The following is a 17,629-nucleotide window of genomic DNA, read 5'->3' as shown; positions in this document are numbered from 1 at the left end:
AACTCCAATTTCATGATTTACACCCCAATTTAGCCCAATTTCATCAATTAACCAATTTTAACCATAATTTCAATTTTGACCCCAATTTTGACCCACCACCATCGGAGAGCGCCGGTCTCCGGCGTTGACCGCCGGGTCTTCGGCGCTGACTTTTTTTTTTTTTTTCTTAAAAAAATATTTTAATGAATATTACTGTCTTGGCTACGAAATTACTGTCTCCAACAGTAATTTAACTGTCTCAGACAGTAATATTAATAATATTACTGTTTGGGAAAAATAATATTCATAATATTACTGTCTGAGACAGTAATTTAGTAGCCAAGACAGTAATATTAATTACAATATTTTTTTCTAAGAAAAAAAATCGAAAAAAGAAAGAAAAAAAAGTCAACGCCGTAATCTGGCCGGAAAAAAAAAATTCAGAATTTTTTTTTTTCAAAAAAATATTATTTTGGGGGTTAATGTGATATATTTGTTTAAATCCGAGGTCAATGTGTAATATTAAGGAAGTTAGAGCATAATGGATGAAATTGATAAGAATTATATTATGGAGGGTATTTTAGACTAAAGACATGAGGATGAATTTATTTGAAAGACTGCTTTTTTTTTTTGTGGACCAATGTACATTTAAGTCCCATGTGATGTGCCTATTTGCCATTCGCCCTTTTCTTTTATACAAAATTTCCACATTTCATTTTATTTTTTCTCTCCACGAAACTCCTACAATTAACACTTACATGAATTATCAACGAAAACGAAGATTTTGTGCAAAGGAAAAATAAAATCCAGAAAGCATTTTATCAAATGATTTGGTGCTTAGTATTCTTAACAAGAGAGAAATGGTTTATCCCAATTTACTTTGATAAAAGTGATCAAAAGACACTACTAAGTACTGATATTGGAAAATTCAGAATCTGAATAAGCAGTTAACTTAGAATCAATAGCTAGTCGTCTTCAAACTTCTCTTCCAGAGCTGCTGCTATTTCCAAGTACAACAATTGTACGTACATTGAAGCAAATGCTTTTTTTAGTTCAAAATCCTTTTACATTAAAAAGCTAAAAGTGAAAACCAATAACTTGTCGAGAGAGAGCAGCAGCAGCAGTCATTGCTAATTTTTCAGTATTAATTAATATACACGAAATGTAACATCATCAAACATAAGATGAACATTAATTAAATTTCGTAGACATCTTCCTTGTAAATAATTTCGTACTAAACAATCCTCGCGTAATAAATATACGTGAAAGATAACAAGATTTAAGATGAAGCATCACTAAATTTAGATTTAGACTTAGACAAGACCTTCGTTACAAATAATACCGTACAAACAATCCCCGCATAGTAACAGAGTCCTTAAAATGCATATCAGTGGGCAAGACGATGCCTTATTATACCTCTTGCCTCGTCCAGCTCAAAGTGGGCACTAGAAAACTCTGAGCTATTGAAGAAAGCTTTGAGATCACTAATTCCGTAATCAAGTGCCTGCATCGATTTTATTTATATTAACACAGTTAGCTTTTTTCACTTGTCGAAACAAAGAAAAATTCTCGAAAGATTTAAACTATACCTTGCTTTGCAGTTCTTCCACTTTTACATCAACATAAGAAAGATTTGCAGTAGAACCAGACACAATATCTTCAAAGTGCATAGAATCCTTCACAAGGCCGCGCAGTAAGTGCAGAACAATCGCGTTGAAGTCCTTTTTGAATATCATATATCTTTTGAAGCTCTGCAAAACAATTTCAATTCATCAGAGGGGCTTACGAATGAACAAGTAAAGTGGCTGATTTATTTATTTCTATAAAGTCCAAGTACCTTGTGCAAAGCTTTCTGAACACCAAATTTCTGAGTTGAGATGAATGAATCGAGCAGAACCCGAATAGCCATGTCTACGTCCTCTTGAGTAACATGTTGCCTAAGGTGCATTCTTGCATGGGCTTCGGACATTCGTATCATTGATTCTATGTGTCTCACTGCAATAGGAATTCCTTGTCCATGCTGCAAAAGTATAACAAAACAAGAAACATTATCCATACTGGATTAGTTTGCATATTCATCATTAGCATATTTACTTAAATCTCTGAGTTGAATCTTACTGATGATTCTTTGCGTAATTCAGCATAGACTAGCGTAAGCTTGTCTAAATCTGCATCATGCAACCTTGGGAATACGTTAAGCTTTGCAAAGGTTAGGTATTTCTTTAGCAGCTGTTGGGGAATTATCTGCACAAGAACAAAAGAAAGGTATATTATTAGTGAAGCCTGCTAGAACACATTTAAAATGTCGGTAAATGAGGACAAAGGTAAAAAGAGATTCTGTTTGTCTACCTCTGAATCTGTTTGTCTAGCTGAAGCTTGTCCATCATCCTGTGAGTTGTTCAAATTCCGATCATCAAAATTGCCACCTTTCGCCTGTGACTTGGAGTGACTATCAACTACGAATTGTGCAAGCATCTCATCAATTACTGGGTCAACCACATCCTGCATACAACAATGCATCATTTTTCCATTTTTAACTCTTGGAATAATAAGATGATAATATAAGAAAGCCATTAGATTAAAATGAAATTCAAATAAAAAGGCAGACCTTGACAACACAGAGAATATCAAAACGGGAAATAATTGGATCAGTCAATTCCACGTTTTGCAAGAATGTCTTTGAGGAATCATATCTGCAAGCAAAGGAAAAACAATCCTTAAACCATCAAAACCCTCTCTTTCACTTCCACACAAAATAAAATGGATATTAATTATTTTGAGATACTTGATAGTATAGAAATAAAAACAAGAAAATTGGCAAAACACTACAATGATTATGCATAATGATCCATTTATCGCTTGTTTCTCTGTATAGCCTTTTAGGAAATTATCACAAGTTCTATGTTGGATTTCAATAATCCATTTGGAACCAAATTAGAGGGAAGAAAGTTAGCACATAAAGCAACGACAAAAAGGTCTAGACTTAAACATGTTCATACTTAACCCACACATGATTTCTTAGGATTTCATGTAATTGTGAGCTATCTTCTTCAACTCCGAATGCCCATGTTGTGGATAACTCTCTAACTCTTTAATCCATTTAAATCGATGCTCCATTAAATTAATATCATTTTTTAGGCAAAAACAAAGAAACTTAAACAGGAAGGTTTATGATTCAAAATAATATGCATTAGAATTCGATATACCTTCCCCCAATAGGATTTGCTGCAGCAATAACAGAACACCGAGCCTGGAGAGATGTGACTATGCCAGCTTTAGATATGCTAATACTCTGCTGCTCCATTGCTTCGTGAATGCTTACCCTGAATTGTAGAGATATGTTTAAGACATATGCTTAATAGGTACGCGGCAATGCATGCATAATTATTCAATCTTTTTTTTTTTAACCTGTCCTGATCATTCATTTTATCGAACTCGTCAATAAGACATATGCCTCTATCGGCTAAAACAAGAGCCCCTCCTTCTAAAGTCCACTCCCTTGTGACTGGATCTTTGTGAACCGCTGCTGTCAGTCCTACAGCAGAAGCTCCTTTTCCCGTAGTGTAAACAGCCCTTTGTCCAGTCTTTTCCACGTACCTAATAATTTGTTATAACAAAATTAGATTATGACTTCCACGAAAGAAAGTCTGTCAAATTCATTTAAATTAGAAATGACTATAATTAGTTGATTTATGGTTCGCTAAATTATCGAAAAATAACCTAAAAATGTTACTTACCAATTTGTATCCTAATCTTAAATTATCCAAATAAGTATTGTGATGAAGAGTTTAATATTATAGCTCCTAATTCTTTCAGTCGAAATGCATTCATAAATATTCTTACTTGAGGAACTGGGACTTGGCAGTTCCAGGATCACCGAGCAGGAGTACATTTATATCCCCTCGTAAACGATGCTTCCCTTCGACATTTTTCTCTTGGCCACCGAACATAGCAAGAGCTATTGCAGTCTTTATGTCCTCATGACCGTAGATCGATGGGGCTATTGACTTGACAATCTGAATTATTTGAAAAGCAAATCGAAAAAAGGTAATGAAAATATGTTGGAAAAACATTTATAACAATTCGAGCACGTAGTGAAACCAAATAAATTGATAGTGGACCTACTCGTTCTCCAATTCTTGGGTCTTTAGCCAATTTCTCAATTTCTTCCTTGTCCTCTTGCGTAAGCTTGTAGGCTGAAAAGAGATCCTGCTTCTTAGTAACGTAATTCGCTTCAATCACAGTCGCGAATACTGGAAATCCATTCTTTGTATTCAACGACAAGTCGAAATTGTTGGTATATATGCCAGTCACCTCCTACATTTTGAAAAGAAACATGTCACATTAGTCGAGATACTCACTTAAGGTCATCCTGTAATGCTAATAAGAGGTAAGGTTTAAGGATTTACAATCTCTTCTCCAGGTCGGGCACAATCGATGAGATCATTCAACAGTATCACTTCCTTGTATCTTGGAAGTCGACCAGCCGGAACAATTCCAGGGCTTTCTTGGAGAGTTAATTTTTGGTAATTCCTATACACAGTCTGAAGAAGAAAAATAAAACATTTAACTAACACAATTTTAGGTGAATTTAATGTGAAGAAGTTGAATGAGAGTATCACCTGTTCAACGTTAACAGTAAACGGTCCTTTTGATTGACACTCTGGACAAGAACCAACCTTCACCTCTGAATATGAATTTTGGAAAAATGGCCCTAAAATTGCCCCACATTTGTTACAGTCATATTTAACTTGCTGCAACTGGGGAAAAACTCCAGAACGACGAGTCACAACTCCACCAATGCGAATCATAGTGTTCAAATGTATCTGCCTGCACATCACAAAACGCAAATTCTTTTTACAGAAATCACAAAACCTACACAGAATTCCTCAGAGCAGTCATTGTTGGGCTCCAATGTATTTACCTTATGTTGCGTATCTGATCATACACTGGGAGGTTGGTGATGCGCACATATATTTTTTGACTGATTTTATTGTAATTCGGATGCAACTGGAAAACAATCTTATTAGCGACATCTTCCATAACCTCAAGGACTGACTGAGGAGCATCTGCAAGCCAGATTGCAATGTTGGGATGGATATAGATGAACTGTTTGTAATCAATCTCAAGGCTACACTTGTTGACTGCACGAAGAAATGAATTAGTTTGTTAAAGGTTGAACTTTTATAATAGAGATCGCTGGCCTACTAAAATTCACACACAAATTACAGAGAGGAAGCTTCTGACCTGAAACCATTTCACTGATCTGCCTTAAATACTCGAAGTCTCCATTCTCACTCTTCGGATTCACATACGTGAGCAAGAAGTCCTTGAATTTCTTGCCAATGAAACGCCTAACTTCATCTCTAGTAACCCACTCTCTTAGGGTACCTTGAACCCTGTACATCTCAAACTCACCTTCATCGTTCTCATCATCCTACAGTAAGTAATTCAAGTTTCGTTTTAAACCGATTATGAAATTAATCAACACAGCTAAGTAAGCAGCATTCACAACAAGTTAAATAAGATATGAGGTTTAAGGCAAATGCATACATCGTAAGGGTCGTCATCTGTTTGATCAGTCATGGGCACATCATCCCTAGAGTTCCCGCGTTGTGATCTACCTGGCGAACTCGGAATTCCGTCTGTATCATCTGTACTTCTTGGAGTGTTTGGTGGTCTAAAGTCAGCTCTCGTTCTTTTCGACGGTCTGTAGTTATCGTCATCAGTGTCTGCAGTTAGATAATTCAAGATTCAACTTAGTCAATCCACAGCATGATTCAGACATCACCAACTCACGAAATTTAATATCCCAACATATATGTAAAATAATGTTGACAATTACACACACTTTATTGTGACAATACTGTATCAATTCAAAGCAAGACTTATCGGTCATTGGTCCTCAGTACATAAACAATTCACAAAGATTCATGCAATTAACACACGAAATCTAATTCGTCACTCTTGCTTACAAACAAATGTCAGCTTGTTTGGTTTATGGTTACTCCTAAGAGATTCTGAGCAGACAAATTTAAATTATCTACAACAAAATGGAAACAGCCAAAAAAAAAAAGTGCAAACCTTGGTCATGAAGAAGTTGGGGAAGCTTGCGCTGAGAAACGCGGCCTTCTCGGGCATCAAGTTCAACCTCGGCGGCTCGGCGGTCGGCCATTATCTGATCCAAATCTCTTTCATCCTCTGCGGAATCGTCAAGCCCTACTCTTTCGTACTGGTCCTGCTCACCCATCCTCCGATAATCACTAAAATCAAATATATCCGTCAATTTTTAATTTTATTTAAAAAATATATATAAAATAAAAGATAAAATCATTGAAGGGTAGGGCAGCGAATCAAAGAGAAATACTGACTCCATGAAATTGTCGTTGAAGAGGTCCTCTCCGTCTTCTTCTTCTTCATCTTCAATATTATCGTCTCTTATAATTTCAGGATCTACAGAGGCTTCATCTTCGTCATCGGTGTAATTCTGGCTGGTGTTCAGCGGAAGCTGGTCGGTGTTGAAACCTACCGACGTGGGAGAATCTGGAGTGGACGGAGGGTTCGGATTTACGCCATCACCGTCGCCCCTGGATGAATCGTCGTCGTCCCTCGCCATTGTCACTCACGGAATCCTTGATCTCGAGGACTGTGTTGTGGTTTGTGTGATGAAGAGAGAGAGAGAGAGAGAGAGAGCGCCTTGTGCCGGAGAAGGAACGCTCAACTGCATTTAGGGCACTTCGATTTTGGCGGGAACATTTCGCGCCATTCTGTGACTTGCTCTTACCCAGTTTAAAAGGCCTCTAACCACGGCCCGACCCATATTGTTATGTGACTGACTCAGCACTCAAAATACAAGTCCGTTGGGCTTTTTATTGTCAGACTCATTCAACTTATTTAAACTGAATTCCAAATGTATTTTTATAATTATTTAATTATTTGCTCAATGCTCAGAATTAGGGGTGAGAGTTGAAACCGACTTTCTAATTTCCGCTGGTTCCGATCCGAAAAGTTCCGATTTTAGAACAACTTTTTTTTTCCGATTTTTTTGGATTGGAATTGGAATTATATAAAATAAATTTGGAATTTCCAATTTCCGATCCGATTTAATTCCGAAATTAATTCCGAATAATTTCGATTTTTTTCCGAAAAATACACCTATAAATAGTATATATTTTATCATACTTATTTTCCGAAAAATACACCTATAAGTTTTGTTTTAGGATTTTGACATAATGAATTGTTGTTAGAAGTTTTATTGGATATTATGCTGTGTTTATTTTTATTTATGTTTTTGAACTGAAATTTAGTAGTTATTAGTTTTACTTTTATCCACGTGGATGCTCTTATTTTCGAAAAATTATGAACATTTTAGAAAATTTCGAATAAGTTTTGAAATTTTAAAGCTTATGTGCTTTCCGATTTTTTTCCGAAATTCCGAAATTTCCAGGCCTTTTGGAAATGGAATGACTTTTTAGATTCCGAAAATTTTGGAATTGGAATTGAAATTGATTTTATACTTCCAAATTTTTTTTGGAAATTTTTCGAAAAGGCTAATTCCGATCCGATCCATCCGACTTTCACCCCTACTCCGAATTCATACCATTACCAACTATGTTTGTTGACCACCTCATAATCTTTACATAAAAAAAAGGGCGAATGGCAAAAATGCCCATCACATGGGACTTAAATGCATTTTGGTCAAAAAAAAAAAACAGTCTCTCAATTGAACTCATCCCCATGTCTTTAGACTAAAATACCCTCCATAATATAATTCTTATCAATTCCACCTATTATGCTCTAACTTCCTTAATATTACACATTGACCCCGGATTTAAACAAATATATCACATTAACCCCCCAAATTTTTTTTTTCCAGAAAATAATTTTTTTTCTGAAATGTTTTTTTTTCCGGTCAGATTCCGGCGTTGACTGGCGTTGACTTTTTCTTTTTGATTTTTTTTCTTAGAAAAAAAATATTTTAATTAATATTAGTGTCTCAAACAGTAATATTACTGTTTCGGACAGTAATATTATGAATATTATTTTCCCGAACAGTAATATTGTTAATATTATGGTCTAAGACAGTTAAATTAATGTTGGAGACAGTAATTTAACAGCCAAGGCAGTAATATTAATTAAAATAATATTTTTTAAGAAATAAAAAAAAAGTCAATTAACAGTTAAATTTCTGTCTCCGACAGTTAAATAACTGCTGGACACAGTAATTTAGCAACGAATACAGTAATATCAATTAAAAATATTTTTTTAAGAATAAAAAAGTCAATTAACAGTTAAATTACTGTCTCCGACAGTTAAATAACTGCTGGAGACAATAATTTAGCAACGAATACAGTAATATTAATTAAAAATATTTTTTTTACGAATAAAAAAGTCAATTAACAGTTAAATTACTGTCTCCGACAGTTAAATAACTGCTGGAGACAGTAATTTAGCAACGAATACAGTAATATTAATTAAAATATTTTTGAAGAAAAAGAAAAGTCAATTACTAGTTAAATTACTGTCTCCGACAGTTAAATAACTGCCGGAGACAGTAATTTAGCAGCCAAGACAGTAATATTAATTAAAATATTTTTTTTAAGAAAAAACATAATTGTAAAAAAAAAAGTCAACGCCGGAGACCCGGCGGTTAACGGCAGTTGACCGGCCGGAAAAAAATTTCTGGGAGAAAAAAAATTTCAAAAAAAAAAAAAAAAGTCAACGCCGGAGACCAACGGCGGCGGCCGGCGGTCTCCGGTGGTGGCGGGTCAAAATTGGGGTCAAAATTAAAATTATGGTTAAAATTGGTTAATTGATGAAATTGGGCTAAATTGGGGTGTAAATCACGAAATTGGAGTTGAATTGGGTTTCAATAAATTGGGGGTAATTTTGGTATATATAAAGGGATTTTTCTTGTTTGCAAATAAGTTTGAATGAACTGGATTTATTTGAAAAACAAAAAAGTTGGATGTCCCTCTTTTAATTAAGTGCCCTTGTCATGAGCCTATTTGCCATTTGCCCTAAAAAAAAAAAAAAATAGAGGTTATTTTACAAAACACTCAATGAATTTCCCCATGGTGATAAATTCAATTTTTAATTCGATTTTTAACATAAATTCAATTAACGCAAATTACCCAGAATACCTCAATTAAATTCATTAGATTTGATTACTTAAATTACCCCACCTGATGTTCTTTGGATTTCTTTGTTTTTTAAAATATTTTTAATATTTTTTATTTTTATTTTCTATTTTTATTTTATATTAGTTTTTTTCTTATAATTTTCCTTTTTTTAATTTTGATGTTAAAAAAATGATTTTTTTCGATTTTTTTTCTTCAGTTTTTGTGAAAAAACAATGTTTTATTTGAGGGTTCATTTGATATACACCTAATATGAAAAGCGACTTACCTCTTTGGAGTTCCAAAATTGCTTTTTGCAGTTCATATTTTTTTTTCTCTCTCTAGACAAAATCACTCTTGTTAACAACAGAAGCTAATTTGGCATAAAATTATTTTTGTTGAAGTGATATACGAACACAAATGAGCTCATCGGATGAAGATTATGATACACATCACAAATAACTATAGTATACTACAAGTTCTATAGTCATATATATAGACACACACACACCAATATGCACATTGAGAATTTACATATATTCTCAATGCACATACTTTGTATTTATAACTTCAAGTTTTTTTATGAATGAAATACATGAATAGTATTCCTGTGAAATCTCGAACGGCTCAAAAACCCCTGTGTTACAATAAAACACTAAACTCCCCCAATTAACATTTTTAATAACATACTCGCCCTGTTTGCAATTTACACGTTGACCAATTTAAACGTTGACCACACGTGAAAATACAGAAATATCACAGGGTTTTCGCAAAATAAATTTCAAAAAATATGTAAATAAATCAATTAAAATAGAATTGACATTATATTCGGATTTGTAGATCCTTATCGATAGTACACTGATGGATTTTACCCTAGAAGCCATCACAAGTCGGAATTCCTCGCTTGTCCTGGCGGATCGGTGTTTTTATGTTTTTGTTCTTTTTACCTTCATTTCATCCTCCATTCTTGACCGTCTAGATAAATTTTAGTATAGTATAATTACGGTACTTGGTTGATTTTTAGGAACTTAATTCCCTGTGGATCAATATCTGGAATTCACTATTCTACAAAACGCGATACTGTACACTTGCGGTTTTTCATACGTAGGTTTTACGCGTGTCACTCGTTCAGTGAAATCCCCAGGATAATATTTTTCAACAAAAGTGCAAGTATCATCAACATTAAATGACTTATATGAATTACTAGGATCTAAAGCGAGGCTAAGAGTCAAGAGTTCCACTGTTTGATCACAAAATCTGCTATTCAACTCTTTCAAATGAGTGTCTATTGTGGTATTGAAGATATCAAAATGAAAATGATGCTCAATAGTAATATTAATATCTCGAGGTTGATGAATCGACTTTCCTCGGCCTACTTTGTAAGCACCATTCATATCAGACATCTCAATATCCTTGCCTTCACAAAATGATGTAATACCACTCGGAAAACCATCCCGTCCATAATCTCTTAATTTCTGCATATATCTTGAGACTTTTGATGTAAAGTTTACAAAGAACATCATTATTAGTTCCTATAATTTCTTTCATCAAAATCAGAATAAGACAAACTGAAAAGATGCATGGTAGAATAAGCAGAATCGGCATCACCACGTTGAGAAAAATTGGCGCCATCAACTATAATACCTTGAAGCACAATACCAGTAGTATTAAACATTTTTAATAAGCTACATATTAAATAAAAGTAAGAAACCCATGGAGTATTACCTACCCGTTGTAAAGTACCAATATGGTTAGCTCCTTTATCAGTCTCAAGCTCACTAATCGATATCAGACGAAAAATTTCAGCCCGTTGTGTAGTAATTAACTCACCATTTCGCTTACAATATTGACAATAGAATCCAACTTCGTGAAAAATCGATGCCCAAGAATCACTTCATTGGATGCTGTAACTAGAGCCAATTGAAGTCGATGAGCTAGACAATGCACATAGTATTCATATGGACAATCCTTCAGAATAATGCTTGTAACCCATTCCATTTACCACGCATGTTCTTGCCCCGTCATAACTTTGACCTCGAAGATTGTCCACACTTAATGCATGATTAGAAACAATAGTAGATAGCTCACACTTAAGAGTCAATGCAGTAGTGTCTTTCACACGTACAATTTAAAAAGAAACGTTCTTGAAGAACGCCAACTTTGTTGACAAACCTCAAAACAAGAGCCATTTGCTCTTTTTATGTATTCATCCCGTGCTTCGTCAACAAGAATACAAAATTTTGAATCACCAATATCTTCACGAATTTTGGTTCACTTTTGTTGCAATGATATGCAATATCTCCTTTTGAATCTTGCCAGACGTGCATTTGGCATTATGAGGAGCTTTCTCCAAAACTGTTTCAGATACTTTGCCAAAAGTTTCACCATTTCGATACTTCGGCATTATTATACTTTGCTGAAAGTTTCACCATTTCGATAAAATTTCCCGGATTCGTTGATTTTGGCCCTTCATCATGTCCCCGGGAATGGCATGATTGATATGCAAGCCACCGGACACAATCGATCGATGTTTTCAGCCTCAAGAAATTCTTAAGTATTTGTTTAGCACTTTGGTTCATCATAACATTGTCAATATGTCGAGATTGATTCATTAAATCCTCACACGATTTTACTGCATCAAAATATGTGGAAGAATGATCTCCCACGTGACTTAGAAAAGAACACTTTTTTTTTTTTTTTTTTTCTCGTTAACCTTTTTCCAATTGCAAAATCCTGCCCCAGTAAATGCATTTGCCCCAAAACGTGCATTTGGCTTACCAAAAAGATAACAAGGTAAACAATATGCAGCAGATTTGTTCGACCCTACACCCGGTGAAAAACACCGGGTGGGTCTTCTACTGCCACGCGTCTCTTTTTTGTATTTTATAATAGATTCCCCGCTAGGGTTTACCTTTAGGGGTTTTAGAAAAAAAAAAAAAAAAAGAACACCCGGTGGCAGCAGAAGACCCACCCGGTGTTTTTCACCGGGTGTAAGATCGAAGGAACCATATGCAACATCTGTTGTAGGTGAGTACTGTAACCATGTTGGAAATTGGGCAAACCAAGAGTGCTGAAATCTCCTTGGATATTTTTTATTATTTGCATAGGGATATTTGGATAAATAAAATTGAGGTTTTATTTTTTTGTTTTTTTTTTTTTTTTTTTGAAAAAACCACCCCTGTGAAATCTCAAATGGCTAAAGAAGTCCCATGTTAAAAATATTAGCAAAAAACCCCATTTGAAAATTAGTCAAAGCCAGAAAGGCCCCTGCGGGCTGATTGTGTGTTACACGCGCGGATTGTGCGACTCTTTGTTATATTTTTCTCATGAAAAGTCCCAAATGCCCTCTAAAATTATTTTATAACTAAACATAAATTTATTTGGATTTAAAAATAAATAATCCAACTTTTTGAATGAAATTGCAATTTAAAAAATTTCTTTACACAGCTTCCCAGCACCATTTAATCGTCACCATCAAACCATATTTCCAATACTGCCACCCATTCTCCCCACCGCGTACTTTAATGCCGACACCACATCGACGTTTACCAGTGCTCTAGAATTTCATCGGAATCTTCATCAAAAGCGAATTCAAGTCTAAAAGCCCTACTTGGGTTTGAGATTTTGGGCTTTCTTCAACATAGAGAAAGAAGAGGGCCAAGATTCGATTTTCAACAGGGCCGCCATAGATGTATGTCCTAATCTTTGAGACAGAGAAAGAAGGGACCAAATTCCCGATCCAATTTTTTTTATTTCGGATTTTTGGATTTTGGAACAAATAAGATTCACCCATATACACAGGGGCAGGTAGTTAATTTGTGAGTGTAGCTCGACCATAGAATCCGCCTCCGGTTTGCACCGCCACACCTTCCCCGACGCTGGTTGAACCTCCGTCGGTCTGCGGTCCTTATATTAGGGGAAAAATTTAAGAAGATTGTTGGAATTTTGGGAAGATTTGAAGGAGGGGATGGAAAAGAAGATGTTAGTGGAGGGGGAGGGGGGTACGACGACAAAAGAAGGGAGGAGAAAGGAGATGGAGAAAAAAACAAAAATAAAAATAAATTCCTGCCAGAGAAGATGACCGGAAACAAGAATCCAACCCAGAAAATGGACCGACGACGGTGGATATGTTTTTGGGATTTGGTTGTTTTACTTTATTATTTGTTTTTAAGTAGGGGCAATATATGTTAGAGTAGGTGACCAACAAGCCAATTTCTGGCTGTGGTCTTTCCATTTATTCTTGTAATAAATAATCCTTTTTGGTATTAATGATAAAACCCCTTGGCATTCTAACATAGATATAGATATAGTCGTTACATTTATTACAAGTACTAGTAATTGATCTTTTAGGATCGTGAGATATTTACTTAAGTATTATCACTGTTATCACTGGAAGTCAATATGATTGAGTCCAACATTCGTAATTTGGAATTATGAATGAGAATAAGAAAATGAAAAGAATAGGCGAACATCTTAGTGAGCTTTCTAAATTGGGAAGTTTTCAAATTTAGAAAGTCCACTGAATTAGGGTTTCCACTCTTAGAAATTGGAAATCGAGAATTGGCACTCGTAATGACGAGGACATTACAATGATTCCGAAAATAAAATCGTTATAATTTTCCGATCATTGAGTTGTGAGGAACGAACGAGTAAAGAACTAACGAACTTAAGTAGTTGGGCCCGGTCCAACTTAAGCTCGTTAGGGCTTTTATACAAGACACTATAAATACATCATTTATAGGTCTTGCACAACACACAACACACAATCAAAACCCTAGCCACTCGAATCTCACACACGGCCGTTCTCCCCTCTCCGCCACCGCCGCCGTTGCCGCCGATCGTCGCCGGAGTTGGCCTCACGCACCATAATACTTTTCCACTTGTCTTTATTCTTCCATTTTTCTGACTTTACATGTCTAGTGCCACGTAGCTAGTTGAGTTCGGTATACGAGGTGAAATCCGAGAGGAGGCAGATCAAGGAGTTAAATCGTCGCGAAGCATCCGCCGAGCAGATGTTCCACACCTCTTCACGCGCCGCCTGAAGACAGCGCGTGATCCACACGCGCCGCCGCTGCCAGCGCGTCCGCCTCCGTCGCTTCACCGGCGCCGCTCCCGACTGCACGGATTGGTTTCCGTGGTAGTTTGCTTCGATCCGAGTGCTCGCCTCACGCTTCGAGAGGTAATTTTCGGATCCGATATTAATTAGGTATTAATTTAATTAGATTAAATTATATGTTTGTATTCGCAGTATGCTTTTCGTGAATTACCATATGTTTCTCGTTTATATGAAATTCATGATTTACTGCGGGCATGCTATGTGATTTATTGTCGAATAAATTAATACACTTGATTGTTGTTTTAATTATCGCTGGAAGCGCAAATGTACGCAATTAATTGTTTAATACGAGTCGAGCTTGTGATTATATGAATTAAATCCGTTTATTTAATGTAAATTTTTTGTTTTCCGCTGCGTACACGTGCCCGATTCCCAACAGTTTAGTGATTTCACATGGGTCAACAACTAATTTTAAAATAAGGGGCAATATGCTTTTACAAAAATAACGTAAGGGGTTTCTTGCTAATATTTTTAATACAAGGGTCTTTTTAACAATTCGAGATTACATAGGGGGTTATGTGCAATTAGCTCATAAAATTGATATGGCCCCATTTTGATGTAAGACGGTCGAATTTCATCTTGTTGTTTAACACGATATTGCCAAAGTTGGAGGCGTTTTCCCGGACCACGTTCCAAAATTAATTCTTTGTTAGAATCAACTGCAGCATGCAGCAGTTTGTTCAACTTGATGAGCAAAAAAATGATCTTTATGAGCATAAGTTTCGACTATTTCTCGGTCATCAACAACAGAACTATCAACATTAGGTGTTTTCGGCACTTCATTGACACTCTTAAAAAGTATTCCAATTATGCTATTTTTTTAATGGTTTAATCCCACTTTCCACCCTTGAAATGGAGTCTTTTGGCACTTTGCACACTTGAAAGATAATAATAGCACTTTGCGCCCTTAAAACACAATAAATCATTCAGAATGCACCCTTAATTGAATAATAAAGGACAATTCATTTTTTAATGATTTTTTTTTTCTGGGGCGCAAAATAACAAATTAAATTGTTATTTACATCAACCTTCAACCTAATTTCGAGCGCACAAAGTGTAAAAAAAAAATCACACCGAATAATTGAAAAAATATATATTTTCTTACAAAATAAAATCAAATAAACTTTAATTACTAAATTATTCAATTGATAGATCTTTTTGTAATTTGTGGAAATATGAGGTAGAAATATTTATAAGAAAATGTGATTTTCAAACAATTTGATAAAGAAATAGCTGAAGAGTTTTTTTTCGTAAAATATTTTTTTGTGATAAAAAATATACTTTTTAAATACCACCAAAAATATTAAATTACCTTTATTAGCTTTAATAACTCACGTGGGGTGATATATTGTGTTTCGAGGGTGCAAAGTGCCAAAATGATATATTTCAATGATGCATAGTGGAATTAAGCCATTTTTTAAGGGTAAATTATATCCACACCCCTGAGGTATACTTAAATAACTTTAAGGTCCCTGTGGTATCGATAATTACACTCACCCCCTTGAAACGTAGTTATAAACTCTAATGGGATAATGCATTGGATTCGTTATTATGATAGAGTTCTAACGGACTATTGGTTTCAGGAAGTGGTGGAGACGAGAAAGAGTTATGGGTGATTTAAGAAATATTGGGGGAGCCATGTCACCCCATATCTCCCCATAACTCTATGTTATTTCCACCACTAGCTAAAAGTAATAGTTCATTCGAACCCAATCGGAAAAATGTATCCAATACATTATCCCGTTAGAATTTCTAACTACGTTTGAGGGGGGTGAGTGCAATTATCGATACCATAGGGACCTTAAAATTATTTAAACATACCTTTGGGGTGGGGGTGTAATTTACCCTTTTTTTAATTGCTTAGATTGGTTTGTAGACATCGCAATAACAAAACCTGCAATTACAATTAATTAAAACGAATTTACAAAATATTAAGCTCGAGGTAGCAATTAGTGATGAAAAAAATTCGGCCCAGACCCGTGAAGCCCGCCCGCAGCAAGCCCGTGGATTTAGCCCGCCCAACCCAACAATATAAGTCCATGTGCTGGGCATCAATTTTAGTCCGTGGCTGGGCTGGCCCGTGGCCCGTAATGGGCTCGTGGGCTGCTCACCATTGGCCCAAATTTATTTTCTCATTGCCCAAGAACGCAAAAAATCCGTCTCTCTCTCTTTCTCTCTCTCTCTCTCTCTCACTCTCTCTCTCTCTCTCTCTCTCTCATTTTTATTTTATTTTCTATTTTTCTTTTTTCCTTGAAAAGAGCTGTAACTTTTTATAGAAAATGTAACTTTTTATAGAAAACACAACAGCTCATTCATCACCCAACAGCTCTTTTCTCGTCAAATAGCTCTTTTTTTGGGCCTTCTAATAAACTCTCAAATATTTCCACACAATTCGATCAATCAACTCCCATCTATTCTCTATTATCAATTTGACATTATCCCACAGCTCTCTCTAATTTGCTATAGTTTTCTCTTAGATTCCAATAATATTTTCAACCATATCTCTAGATTACCACAATAGTATCTATATATCCAAAGGAGAGATTCTAAGGAATTGAAGAAAATCGAGTGAGAGTACGACACCCCAAAAGGGATTGCTTTTCAATTTCTTCAAACCAAGATTCAATTTCTCCAAATTGGGTAGCTTATTTATTTTTCAGTTTATTTCGAATTATTTTAAAAAAGTTATTATTGTTTACTTTAACTATATAATGCTTTGCTATTTGTGAATATATATTGTTAATTATTTGCAAATTAATTATTTTTATTTTAGTTTTTATTTTAAAAATATGGATTGGAATTTCAGCCCTCGTAGCCCCGTCAATGATAGAGTCGAAATAGATGGTCATGATAGCTTAATTGCTATGCTTAACGAATCTATGAACTATGAGCATCATACCGATTATGTTCCCGAACCAACTCCCCCTTATACCGATTTGGATTCCGAAACAACTCCATATTGCTCTAAGCCAATACCGATTATAGATGATGATGAAGAGGATGATAATAATGATTATGATGATGATGATGTTCAAACTAAAATGATGATTATGATGATGATGATGATGATAATAATACTATTATGATGATAATAGTATTGAGAATCTGGATTTTCGTAAAATAAAACAGAAAGAAAAATACGAAAAATAATAAATTCCTATTGAGCAAAATCTTTTGTTGAGAACGTGTTATAGAATAAACCATATTAGCTCATAAGATAAAGGGAAAATTAGTGATAACCCCCTATTTTTTAAAATATATATGAGGAAGTCCAATGTTTTTTTCTGCCCTAGCCAAAAACCCAAATTTTGAACTTAATTTGGTAGACCCCCCTAGACATAGTGATGTGACTGTTTTACCCTTAATGAACAATTTTAGTAAAATAATATAAGGAAATCACAATAAAAATAACTCC

At 35.1% G+C, this 17,629-nt stretch overlaps 1 protein-coding gene across 1 annotated transcript; it reads right to left on the bottom strand.

Annotated features, from left to right (window-relative positions):
* Positions 1–1,106: 1,106 nt before the first annotated feature.
* On the bottom strand, positions 1,107–6,825 carry MCM2 (minichromosome maintenance (MCM2/3/5) family protein). Its single transcript, XM_012995556.2, has 17 exons — positions 6,351–6,825; positions 6,064–6,242; positions 5,533–5,711; positions 5,227–5,416; positions 4,904–5,123; positions 4,602–4,809; positions 4,389–4,523; positions 4,105–4,296; positions 3,823–3,995; positions 3,388–3,576; positions 3,186–3,302; positions 2,588–2,672; positions 2,329–2,481; positions 2,098–2,223; positions 1,817–1,999; positions 1,569–1,730; positions 1,107–1,483 (listed from the first exon to the last, which is right to left on the bottom strand). Exons 1-17 carry the CDS (start codon positions 6,593–6,595, stop codon positions 1,367–1,369), a joined length of 2,853 nt encoding a protein of 950 aa, XP_012851010.2. The 5' UTR covers positions 6,596–6,825; the 3' UTR covers positions 1,107–1,366.
* Between the last annotated feature and the right edge of the window lie 10,804 nt (positions 6,826–17,629).

Source organism: Erythranthe guttata, chromosome 11, assembly GCF_056151865.1.
Source record: "Erythranthe guttata isolate IM_541 chromosome 11, IM_541, whole genome shotgun sequence".
Classification (NCBI taxonomy): Eukaryota; Viridiplantae; Streptophyta; class Magnoliopsida; order Lamiales; family Phrymaceae; genus Erythranthe; species Erythranthe guttata.
This window is presented reverse-complemented; position numbering and strand designations above follow the sequence as displayed.